Here is a 12,870-nt window from a genome sequence, read left to right on the forward strand (position 1 = left end):
TTAATTTCTTGTGGCCAGAAAGCTCCCAGCCCTGCTGCTCAAGGGGAGAGGGGACCGAACCCAGAGCATGGTTTATCCCAAACTCATTTCCATCACCTTCTTCCATGTGTCTAGAAGGCTGCTAGGCTGGATGGTCCCACACGCGAGGCTGCGAGGTGCCCGCGCTTGGCAGCTCTGGTGGGTTTCAGCTGCCCTGCACTGGTCCTGAGCCGGGATGGTGGCTGGGGCTCAGCAGAGACCCCCAAGTCCTTGGACTGGCCTCTGGTGCCTGCGGTCGGCTGGGAAAAGGGCAGACATGTCCCCCAGGGGTGCACAAGGAGGAAGCCCAGCTGCCTGCGCCCTCCTGCCATGGTTCTGGGTGTGCTTACATCCCCTTCCATCAGCTCTTTCAAGCCTGAGCGTTTCTCCTGCCATTAATTGGAGTCTGTTACCCCATGGCCCTTCAAGGACTCGTCTTCTCCTTGGACCTGCCCACGGCAAGCGGAGCTCACCCGCAGGGCGCTCGCTGGAGACCCATGGCAAAGAGGGGACGGGGGACAGCCTGTGGCACAGGGTGGGGAGCGCGCGTCCCCTCATGCTCCGTGGGCTGGTTTGCACCAAGGGAGCCGTGGGGCAGCAAAACCCCCTCAGGAGCAGCAGTGCTGCGGCTGTGTCCGAGAACAGAGCTAGATGTTTACCAGTTTCCGGCCTACACCGGGCGTTTTGCGAGGGCTGGGGACATCCGCGAGGACACAGGGTGAAGCTGACGGGTGGCCAGGCTCGGGGACCGCTCCTGCAGGGCACAGGGGTGGGCAACAGGGTGGTTGCCCGTCCCAGAGGTGATGTGGGAGCTGGCAGGGCTGCGGGCAGCATCACCCGTGGGCTGGCTGTGCTGCGGGCACTGGTCTGGCTGCTCTTGCTGATGGGGGCTTGGCACCGACTTGTCGCCCCCCGGCAACATGGGGAGCTGGCAAGGACATCCGTCCAGGACGATGGGGCTGTGGCAGGGTGTTCACAGTGATGCTGCTGCCATGCTGGTCCTTGGGAGCTGAGAGAAGCATCAGCTTCCACCCGGCACCGGGGGAGCCGCTCTCCTGCCCGCAGGGCACAGGGGGGTACCCCCCGCCACAGCCAGACTCCCACGGTCCCCCAGGTCCCCCGGGTGTGGCGCCGGGGCCCTGGCACCCACCCAGGCACCCACTCACTGGGAACACGCTTGCAAGGAGCCACGAAAAATGTTAAAATTTAATGCCTCAGCTAATGGGCCGAGCGGAGAGAAGCAGAAACCCAGAGAAAAAGGGGGCTCGATAAAAACCCATTAGCTGCCTCCCAGCCCCCGCCAAAGTGCGGGACCGAGTGGCCAGTCACGAATCCGTGCGGCTCCTGGTGGATGCCCCATGGGAGCTCGTGGTGGGTGATGGGCACCCCCGCCCCGGGTGGGACCTTGCCCATGGGAGATGGAGCTCCACCGTTCTCCTCCTCTACCAGTCCCCTCCCAAAATCGTGGGAGGCTGAGAACAGGGAGAGGCGCAGAAGGGCAGGTTGGAACATCTTGTTGTGTTGCCCGGGTGGTTTTTTGGGGTCTAGGAAGGTGGCAGGGACGGACTCCAAACTCTGTGTAGGTTTAATAAAAGCCACAGCCTGAAACTGGCCCTTTCTCCCTTGCTTGTAACAGAAGTAGAGAAAAGGAGGCTGAGGGGAGACCTTCTCGCTCCCTACAGCTCCCTGAAAGGAGGGGGTAGCCGGGGGGGGTCGGTCTCTTCTCCCAAGGAACAGGCCATGGGACAAGAGGAAACAGCCTCAAGTTGCCCCAGGGGAGGTTTAAGATGGATATTAGGAAAATTTTTTACACTGAAAGGGTTTTTAAGCATTGGAACAGGCTGCCCAGGGCAGTGGTGGAGTCACCATCCCTGGAGGTATTTAAAAGCCGGGCAGACTTGGTGCTTAGAGATATGGTTTGGCGCTTGGTTTTGTCAGTGTTGGGCTGATGGTTGGACTCGATGATCTGAAAGGTCCCTTCCAACCGAGGTGATTCTATGATTCTATCAGGGAGAGCGAGCTGGCTCTCTTGCTCTTTCCTTCCCCGGCACCAGTTCTCCTGCCTGCTCAGGGTCTGAGGCTGTTGGACAGGGTGATTCAGACATCAGGCTGAATTCCCAGGACCAGCAAATCCCACACGAAGCAGGCTCCTGCCCACACTCCCCTCTTTCACGCTCATTTGGGGACCTCCTGCTGTGTCCTAGACCCCCTGGGTTTATTGTGTCCCAGCCCTTCAGTGGGATTTGGGAAGCTATTCCCAGCGACACAACCAGCATGCCAATAACACCACATCCCGAGATCCCAAATGGTCCCAGGTGAATCCCAAGTGGGTGCGGAGCGGAGCAGGAGCGGAGGAGGAAGGACACACACCGAGAGGCGTCTTGGGAGCGCCCCTTCCCTGCAGCAGTGGGCTGCAGTGTTTTTTTTTTTTTAAATTAATTCCACACATCTGGACTTTCCACACAGGGACTGGTACTCAGGGCCTTGTACCTGCTGTATTTTTTTTACAGCTTGCTAAACTGGCAAACTTACTGATAAGCCCCTCGCGAGACGCAGGGGGTGGTTGGGGTTTGCTGCACAAACCTTTCCCTTGCGTTTCAAAGCTGCTTTAGTGCACTTATAAACTACGGTTTAACCCTTTCCATCGAATTACTTTATATTAGGTGGCAGGGCAGGGAGGTTTCTCATGTATACACGGCATGCGGGACGAGTTGCAGCTCAATTGGTGGTAGGAAAAATAACTGAGATGGAAAGAGATAGGCGGCCGGATGCGAAGCGAAGCGTGGCCAGCCGCGGGGTTGGCGTTAGGCTCAGACTAACCCTGGAGGCAAAACCCAAACTCTGCAAAGCTGGAATAAAGCAATGAAATGTGGCGAATATTTGAATGCGTGATTTGAACGGGCTGGGATCAAGGCTGGAGCTGTGCAGGAGGCTTTGATAAGAGGGCTTCAAATCACGCTCCGGGGCATTTCTGTGCGTGTTTGCCAAAAAAAATTGAGGGAGAAACCGTGCAGCAAGGAATGATTTTCACGAATTCTGTTCCCTTGGTCTCCCCATGGTCTCGCAGGTCTCTCCAATACCATTCAGCCCTATGTTATTTCCCTTTCTTCCGTTTTTTAAAAACATTAAGTTAAAAAAATAAAAGAAATAAAAGTCTGATGGCTCCTCCCATTGTGGGGCGGATTCAGGCTTAGTCTGAGCCTTGCTGCCTCCCTCCTCCTCATGCTCCAGTGATGCTGGTGGTAGCCGTGGTCCTTGCACACCGTTTCCTCATGGAACACCACCACCAGGAGGTCCCAGCCAGGGCTGTGTGAGACCTGTCATTGCCACAGCGGTGCGAGGCCTTTGCCTTGGGGTAGATGTTTCTAAAGCCAGGACAAAGGCTTGGAGAGCTCAGCGCTCACCGCCAGCCCCAAATTCCGCCCTAAAAGCTGCCGCACCCCCTTGGGTTTTGCAGGGGGAAAAGGAACAGAGGAGAAAAGCTCCCTGTAAGGATCCAGCAGTTTGGGGGAAGGTTCCTCTTCTTTCTTTTGGTGCCCACCAGCTTGCCCTGTGCCTGCAACACGTCAGATCCCCCCGGAAAGGCTGAGAGCCCTGGGACTGTTCAGCCTGGAGAAGAGAAGACTGAGAGGGGATGTCATCAATGCTCACCCATATCTAAAGGGTGGGTGTCAGGAGGATGGGGCCAGGCTCTTTTCTGTGGTGCCCAGTGACAGGACAAGGGGCAACGGGCACAAACTGGAACACGGGAAATTACATCTCAACATGAGGAGGAACTTCTTTCCTGTGAGGGTGGCAGAGCCCTGGCACAGGCTGCCCAGAGAGGTGGTGGAGTCTCCGTCTCTGGAGACATTCCAAACCCGCCTGGATGCATTCCTGTGCCACCTGCTCTGGGTGACCCTGCTCTGGCGGGGGGTTGGACTGGATGAGCTCCAAAGGTCTGTTCCAACCTCTGCCATTCTGTGATTCTGCCCCAATCTAGGGAGCTGGAGCAACTTCTGTTTTGGAAAGCCAAAAAATACACACCCCAAAACCCGCAGCAGTGGAAGAAGCGGGTCTCCACAGCTTTGGAAGCAAGGTGTGCATGGCTCAGCAGATCCGTGTCCGGCAGCTGGCTTTCCCCGGATGGCAATGTGCGCCTCGGAACACGTGTCAACAAACAACCCCGTTGGAATAACAAACGGCGATAATAAGATTATCCTTTTAATAGTCACCATGGAAACCTGCCCTCTGCCAGCGCAGCTGCAATATCTTGATGTAACCATTGCTGAGGTGGCATCTCAAGGCAGTTCCAGCCTCTGTTAAACACACAGGCGGGCACAGCACATAGCTCAGCTCGGCCTGCGTTTTGGAGGTGTTGGAGGGGTTTTGGAGAAGTTGGGGAGATTTTGGAGGGGTTGGAGGGGTTTTGGAGATGCCGGCGAGATTTTGGAGGGGTTGGAAGGGGTTTTGGATATGCTGGGGAGATTTTGGAGGGGGTGGATGGGGCTTTGAGGTGTTGGGGGGGGGGTTGAAGGCCTTGGAAGGGTTTTGGAGATGTTGGGGAGATTTTGGAGGTGTTGGATGGGGTTTTGAGACTTTGGGGGGGGGGTTGGAGTCATTGGAGGGGTTTTGGAGGGGTTGGAAATGTTGGAGAGGTTCTGGAGATGTTGGATGGGGTTCGGAGAGGTTGGAGAGGTTTTGAAACGGTTTTGGAGGCATTAGAGGGGTTTTTGAGATGTTGGAAACGTTGGAGAGGTTTGGGAGGTGTTGGAGAGGTTCTGGAGTTGTTGGAGAGGCTTTGGAGGTGTTGAAGGGGTTTTGGAGGTGTTGAGGGGGTTTTGGAGGGGTTGGAGCTGTAGGTTCTGGAGATGTTGGAGGGGCTTTGGAGGGGTTGGAGGGGTTTGGGAGGGGTTGGAGCTGTAGGTTTTGGAGATGGTGCTCTGCCTGGGGGCACATACAGTAATTTATCGGCACATGGCAGCAAACGGACGTTATCTCCTGTACAGCCAGGCAGCATCTGCTTGGCTGCAAGCTGCATGTATCCTTCCTGGTGAGTTTTTCTCTGCCTGTGTGGCCCAGGAACAGCGTTTCCACCCAGAGGGAAAGGCTGATGGGGGCAAGCAGGACAGGGGCCCGTGGGGTCTTTGCTCTGCTAAAAGCGTGGAAGAAAATCTACCATGAAAAAAACATGGGACTGCTCAACCATAATCTTCTCACTGAGCCTCGTGGTTAGTTACACCCCCATGGAGGTTTTATTTTCCTCCCTCTCTTGTTTTGTTTAATCCTCTAATGTAACTGCAAGCATTTGCAATATCCCTATACGTATATTGTCCCCTCTAAAGCCTATTAAGCTGCCAGTTTCAGCAATCTCTTGTAACGGCGGATGCCACAGGAGAATTTGGGAACCATAAGAAGTATTTTGATCTGTATTAACTTCACTGCTCTGGGGCTCTGTATGCTTCCAGCTCCTTGATTTTGTCAGGCAGCAGTTAGGGGATGAATTACCTATTTTTTAAATTCACACACTGTTCTGGATCGCTCCGTTAATGTCTTCTCTCCTGGCCTCGTCAGGCATCAGAAAACCAAGGGCCACAAATGTTGAGTTAAAACTGTGGGATGGGAATAGAATTATAGAATCATAGAATGGTTTGGGTTAGAAGGGACCTTAAAGATCACTCAGTGCCCACTCCCTGCCCTGGGCAGGGACACCTCCCACCACACCAGGTTGCTCCAAGCCCCCTCCAACCTGCCCTTGAACACCTCCAGGGATGGGGCAGCCACAGCTTCTCTGGGCAACCTGGGACAGGGGCTCACCACCCTCACAGCCAACAATTTTGTCCTCAGATCTCATCTCAATCTCCCCTCTTCCAGTGTAAAACCATTCCCCCTCATCCCATGGCTCCCCTCCCTGCTCCAGAGTCCCTCCCCAGCTTTCCTGGAGCCCCTTTAGGGACTGGAAGGGGCTCCAAGGTCTCCCTGGAGCCTTCTCTTCTCCAGGCTGAACCCCCCCTGCTCTCTCAGCCTGTCCTCACCAGCAGAGGGGCTCCAGCCCTCCCAGCATCTCCGGGGCCTCCTCTGGCCCCGCTCCAACAGCTCCGTGTCCTTCTGCTGTTGGTGCCCCAGAGCTGGAGGCAGCACTGCAGGGGGGTCTCCCCAGAGCGGAGCAGAGGGGCAGAATCCCCCCCCCTCGCCCTGCTGCCCCCGCTGCTGGGGATGCAGCCCAGGGTGTTTAGGAGCAGGTTTCTCTGCTCTGTAGCTCCGTTGCCGCTGTTGAGGAGGACTTGCAGGGTGTGTGTGGGGGGTCATCTCCCAGTTCATTTTAATTATTTAATTAGCTACACAGGGGCGAAGCCAGTAGACACACACAGTGTCCGTGTACGTCTGCAGCTCCCTCGGGACGGCGGGGGAGGCGGGGGGCAGCACAGGGGTCCCTGCGGGCCGGGGTCGGGACGAAGGCGCAGGCCTAAGCCTAGGCCCGGGCCCGCAGCTGCCCCACGGCGTTGCCAGGCAACGGGGCGCGCCCACACCCCGCCTCTGGGGGGCGTGCCCACCCCGAGCCCCGCCCCCGAGGTTCTGGGCGCTCCCCCCACCCCTTCCCGCCCGGCCGGAAGAGTTCCTTGCGCGTGCGCAGTGGCGGCGGGGCGGGGCGGGGCGCACCTCCGGGCGCGCACCTTCCCGCCGCCCCGCCAGGCGCCGCGCCCTTCTCCAAGATGGCGGCGTGCGGCGCGCCGCGGCGAAGCGCGCATGCGCCGGCCACACCCGCCTGCGCTCCCATTGGCTGCGGGCGGCCCGGCGGCTGCTTCCGGCGGGAGGGCGGGGCGGGGCCGGCAGGATGCGCCAGGCGTAGCCACCGGCCGCACCGACAGCCGCCGTGCCGCGCTCTCTTCCCTTCTCTCCCTTCCGCCGGCCACCGCCGCTCCCGGCCCGCTCGGGGCTTGCCCTTCCCAGCGCCCCGGGGCTCCCCGTCCCCACCGGCCGGGGGAGGCCCGGGGGCTGGGAGGCGGCGGCGGCGTCTCTCCGAGTGGTGGTGGAGGTTCTGCGGCCGGCGGGGGCTCGCCGGTGCATGGGAGGGGAGTCCCCGCCGCCGCCGCCGGCCCTGACATGAGCGGAGCGCGGCGCCCTGCCTAGAGCCGCCCCGCGGGAGCCGCCGACAGCCATGGTGAGTGCGGGCGAGGAGCACCGGCGGGGTCGGGGGGGCTACCGGAGCCCCCGCGGAGCGGGCGAGCCCGCCGACCCATGGGGCCTGCGCCCGGTGCGGGGCCCCGGCGGCCCGGGGCCTGCTGCGGCGAACCGCCTGAGCAGCGACCCGGCCGCGGCCTGCGGGTGCTGAGGGCGGCCTTCGCCCCCGGAGCCGCCGTGGAAGCGAATTTTAAAAGGCTTTGAAGGCAGAAATTGTTCCTGGGAGAGGTTTGTGCCAGAGGGTGTTGGGAATCACAGGTTTTCTCCAGTGCCGGCCGTGGATTTGCCCTGTTCCCCTCCAGTTTGGCCTCGGCTAAGCTGCAGAAATGAGCCGGGTTCCTTTCTGTGCAGAGCAATGTTAATTCTGTGCTAGATACTGGTCTTCGGCTGCCTCCCAGCAGCGTCAGTCGTCGCTGTGTGCAATCCTGCCCAGGGATACAGAGCTGAGATATGGCGTGCTTTGATTTGCACAATCTTTTCTTTTTTTTTTTTTTTTTTTTTTCTCTCTCCGTAAGACGCAAGAGAAGACATCTTTAATCCTTCGGGTGCAGGCACAGTCAGGCTTGCGGGGCTGGTAGGTGGAAATCGTCTTCAGGGGATGGTGGTGTTGCTCACTGTCACCATACTGAGTGCTGGCAAGGATATGTTAAGTAATAACTGCTGTTCTTATTTTTCTGTCTTTCTATCTGCAGGGGAACCTTATATCCCAAAATTTATTGGGTTGACAAGCCAATAGGTTGGCCTGTTGGGCCCTGGAGATGCTGGGAGGGCTGGAGCCCCTCTGCTGCGAGGACAGGCTGAGAGAGCTGGGGGGGTTCAGCCTGGAGAAGAGAAGGCTCCGGGGAGACCTTGGAGCCCCTTCCAGTCCCTAAAGGGGCTCCAGGAAAGCTGGGGAGGGACTCTGGAGCAGGGAGGGGAGCCATGGGACGAGAGGGAACGGTTTTACACTGCAAGAGGGGAGATGAGATATGGGGAAGAAAGTCTTTGCTGTGAGGGTGGTGAGCCCCTGTCCCAGGTTGCCCAGAGAAGCTGTGGCTGCCCCATCCCTGGAGGTGTTCAAGGGCAGGTTGGACGGGGCTTGGAGCAACCTGGGCTGGTACCAGGGAGGTGTCCCTGCCCAGGGCAGGGGGTGGGCACTGGGTGATCTTTAAGGTCCCTTCCAACTCTTAACCATCCTATGATTTGAAGACAAAGGGAAGCCACAAACACGTACTTTGCAGTTGATCTGTAAGCAGAGAGGTGTGCTTGGCAGCCAGGATGTGCTCCTGGAGATCTGCCTCCTGTCCTGTCTCACCCAAAGAGTCCCACTGGGCGAAGGCAGTAATTACTGATCTAGTTATCAACGGCTTTCTAACTGAAACTGTCTTAGATAATGTAGGCTCAAGCCTTGCACCCCTTTTCTTCAGGAAGTTGGGATCTTGTTTTGCAGTTGTGAATTTCTTCACCCAAAAGCTGTAATAATCACATCTGCACATTGTTTGCCATGTTCCTGGTACCGTCTATTGCTAGTTTATTGAAACCATGCTTTCTGTAGCGCGTTTAAGTTGAATTTCATTAGTCCCTTCGAGAGGCTTTGCTACTCTGTAGAGGTTACAGAGTTTTGTGCTTCAGGGTGGATGCTAATAACTGCAACTGGCAAAAGGACTTCTTAATTCTTCCCTTGCCTTCATACAGATGCATTTAGCCTGCTGAGTTATACCTTTTTTTATTTTTTCTTCCTTGAACATCCAATATTTGGTTCAGCTACCAGCCGAGTACTGGCTTTGGAAGTTGAGAAGCGGTCATCAGGCAATACTGCAGAATTTACTGGTGTAACTAACTCTTCATGTGACTACTGTGTAAGATTTTCCTTCTGTTCCCATTTCCTTGGAGCTTACAGATGGGCATGTTCTGCTGCTCGTGTACCCTCCTTCCCGGAAACAGTTGGAAAAGTGTGAAGATGAGATGCTGTAAGGCATAGTGGGAACAAATAAAACATAATTAAAGTCTGCTGTCAAAAATGCAGGCTTACGGAAGCAGATTTTATTAGTTGAATTGGGTTGATATGGAAGGGAGTAAGCAATGGGAGCGGTAACAAGTTAGAGCTTGATTAACTGGGAAGAAATATTGAGCACAAATTGTAAAGTTGGAGCAAAAGCAGGAGAAGAAACCAGTGATTCGCAGCGTGCTCGGAAATTACCTGTGTCGTAGAACGGGTGCCAGTTCAGTGTGCCTAGATGCCACTCATGGCTCAGAAATCTCAATGCCACCATTAAAAAGCTATTTAGTGTCACAGGAAGCTTGAATCATGCTCTTGCTTTCCGAGGTATTTGTGAAGAGCAGCCCCTCTGTGTCAGGCTTTTGGTCGTGGTACCGTGTGCGGTGGTGATGAGGTGCTTGTGGCATGTCAGACCACTGATGGACGTTGCGTGTCTGCTCAGTGGTTCTTGTACAGCATCCAGTTTGTGGCTCTCTGTGAAAAAGGTGTGTGTCAACGTCGATGGCATGATACTTTTGTAGAGAAAATATAGGATATTGTAAAATACAGGCTTCTCAAGTGGATTTCTGTGTGGTCAAGTTAACCTCTAAACACAGAGTAACTGCCTCCAGTGCCAGCGTATGCTCAGGTGGCACTCTTCAAGCTTTTCTCTTGTTTAATACAGCAGAAAGTATTAATATGATTTCCTCGTCAACTTTTAGGATCCTTCTGGATGATCTTAGTGAACAGCTTCAAAATAAATACTGTCTGTGGAACTAGTCCTTGAATGCGCTCACGTTTTGCATCCAAATAAGCTATGCGTTTGTCTTATTGCTCATTCTGTCACCTTTTTTTCTGCTTCCACTAACAAAGATGAGCCATCTCTGAAACCGCCAGGGCTCAATGATGATCTCCTGAGCATACCAGTTGCCTGGCGAGTGCATTTGTAACTCCTGTGTGAGGTTGGAAGCCAGGTGATTCCCTCCTAGTGAATGTATTCTTCAATTATCTGGGATGTGTATCCTGCCAGCGACTAGAAGAACAGCTTAGGAAAAGGGACTTCTTCCAGGAAATGCTATTGTGTTAGGTATCAGATTGAAAGACATCGTATGAAGTCAACCTTTCGGCCAGAGAACTGCAAACAGGCTTCTCAAATGCCTGGTTTTTTGCTTTAGTTACAAAACAAGTCGCCCTTCTTTCAGGTTATCGCTGGGCCTCATCAATGCGTGGCAAAGCGGGAAGCAGGCTATAGAAGTAGCAGATCCAAGGAATCTTGTGTCCCTGTTCTGCGTGAAGCAAATATAGCGTGCAAAAATGGAAGTAGGCAGTGGGTGTGTGTAGCTCGAATCTTTCTAAGTTTTCCACAGCGGCATCCTAGCTTTTATTTTATAGCCCCTATTATCACCTTCCAGGTTGGTTTTTTTTTGGCACTGTCATTTTCTTAGGCTTCCTTTGGAGACCTGATGATGGTTTAAGCCTTCCGTTTGCTAAGGAACAAGGTATGTCTGGATTGCAGCATATCTAGGCAGGTAATGCTGGTGAGCCACAGGTTATTCTGGCACCCTCGGTTGCCAAGGAGCTTGCTGCTGAATTACTGAAATAGCTCCCAGTTATTTTGCATGTCAGTGTGGCTGTGGCTGGATCAGGACTGTGGGTTGTCAACCAGTCCTATGCTTTGGGGACCGCTCCTGATGGCCACTGTGCAGGTGGCTGAGGACATTGTTGTGGCAGGAGACGGCAAGAGTGTCTTGCTTTTGCAAAACCCCTCTGCCTGGCTGTCCCGTCGCACTGGAGACCCTCAAGTCACTTTTGGGCTGTCGCCAGCATGTCCTGAAGCAGGTGAGCTATGGGGATGTCTTACCCTGATGAGAGACGGAGAAGAAGGTGGTAAAGCGGAGCGTGGTGCCGGTGCTGTGGCGGGCAGGAAGCGCTCGCGTGTAGCTTCTGCTTCACGGGGAGGTTTTTGAGACCAAGAGGAGCTGGAGCGTGTCGTCCCCTCCCCCAGACAGCCTGTTCCCATACTGCCGGCAGCAAAACTAGACCGCTGCGGTGGTGGAGGCTGAAGTTCTGACAGCTTTCTGTATGTCCCCTTAACGTACGTAGCTTAAAAACAAAAGTGAACCCTTTTTCAAAACCATTCTGACTCACTCTACTGAGTAGAGAAACAAGGGACTAGGAACTTTGAAGTTCTAAGCCTCGGCTCCAACATCTGGCTTCCTTTTTTTGGCTTTCAAGTTGCATAACTTTACGTGCCCCTCTATTATCCCTCCTTTATTAGATCATGAAACAGGAGTTGGGACTTCATGCAGGTGAGCTGTTTCACGTACTTATTGCGCCTTTGAGGATGCAGAGCGTGGCACAGTGTGGCTCTCCCTTGCTGTGACACCCTCGGCAGTGCCGACTGCCTGCGGTGGCCCCGGGCGAAGGCTGAACCTCCGCATCCCTTTCGGCAGGGTTGGAAGAAAAGGGAATCGGAACTGATTGTGTAGCAGGAAAGCTGGACTCAAACGTGGGTGTTAAGGATGCTTCCCCCAGAATGAAAGCTTTTTCTCCGAAGGAAATAGCTAATTTAGCAGAATTATTGGTACATTAATACATAACACCTTTCAGGATCTATAGTAACTACAATATATATGCCATATTTCGAAGACCTGGGTAGCTAAATGTAGGCTGTGCTGTCTCCAGTCGGAACTAAAAGGTATTAAGCAAAATTGTTGAGCCTCGAGGTCCACTAAACTAGCTTGAAAAGCCTCGTCCTGCTAGATGATGATCGTGGCGATCCCCTGATGAATGAGCGTTGGTTGTTGCGATTATTTTAGCAGAAAAGCATGAAAACCTGGCATGTGCTACTAAGCTCATGCAGTAGGGTTCACTTAGTGTGTGGATACTTAAAACTCAAAGGAATTGGTGTTCTCTTTGGTTATTTTAGTGCACATCATTAGGTGTTGCTGTTCAGATCAGGGAGAAGGAGCTGCTTTTATTGTTATATTTCTTAATGGGTGTTAGTATATGCAAAGTAGAAAAAAAAAATGTAGCTTTTACGTGTATAGACTGATACCTGTCTGGTAGAATAATGTGTCCTAAAATCCTTCCAAATCGTTGTCTTGTATCAAGTCAGCCAATATTTCCTGTTAGTAACTATATTTGTATTTGGGTTACTGCTACCTTGGCCTTCTCTGCATCCCAGGTGTTAACACGGCAATTTTCTACTTTTGGAGAAAAAATTAAGGTGTTTGCCAGCTTTGTTTTGTCAAAATAAAGTGCTTAGAATGCCGTTTGTAGAGGTGAAGTGTGTGGCACGTGCCTGTTCTCTCCTGAAGGTCTGGTTCTTCCAACAAATGTGAACATTGACAGTTTGGCAGAGGAAAAAGCAAGAAGTTTCCTACTCCTCCAGGCAGCCCCTGGGGTTTATTTCCGTGGTCAGAAATGGTGCGGATCCTCTGGAAGGTCGGGAGCGGTGCAGCGTCTCCCAGGGCTCAGGAGCTCCTACACTTTGTGAAAGGTGTTTCTGCCATGAAGCAACACTTTTCCACTCTTACTTCCCCCACCCACGTTTTATTCCTTTCTTTATCCACGTTTCCATTTTCTATTTACGATCAGGATTGGAAGCTTTCACTCCACCTGAAGCGTTTGGGGCTCTTTTAGCAACATCACAAATTCCTTAATTTTTTTTTTCCCCCAGTCATCCCTGATCCCTCCCTCCTGTAGGGATCATGCACAGAATTACATTTCTT

The 12,870-nt window shown here is 53.9% G+C and overlaps 1 protein-coding gene across 2 annotated transcripts in view; it reads left to right on the top strand.

Moving 5' to 3' along the window:
- The first annotated feature begins 6,798 nt into the window (after positions 1–6,798).
- Positions 6,799–12,870, top strand: part of XPO6 (exportin 6) — a 59,273-nt gene continuing 53,201 nt past the window's right edge. Inside the window, exon 1 of one of the 2 annotated variants that reach the window (XM_074598026.1) lies at positions 6,799–7,159. In XM_074598026.1, the coding sequence (XP_074454127.1) occupies positions 7,157–7,159 (3 nt within the window). In that variant the 5' untranslated portion in view covers positions 6,799–7,156. The remainder of the gene's footprint in view (positions 7,160–12,870) is intronic. The other variant, XM_074598027.1, reaches the window with a different exon arrangement.

Source organism: Larus michahellis, chromosome 8 (assembly GCF_964199755.1).
Source record: "Larus michahellis chromosome 8, bLarMic1.1, whole genome shotgun sequence".
NCBI lineage: Eukaryota > Metazoa > Chordata > Aves > Charadriiformes > Laridae > Larus > Larus michahellis.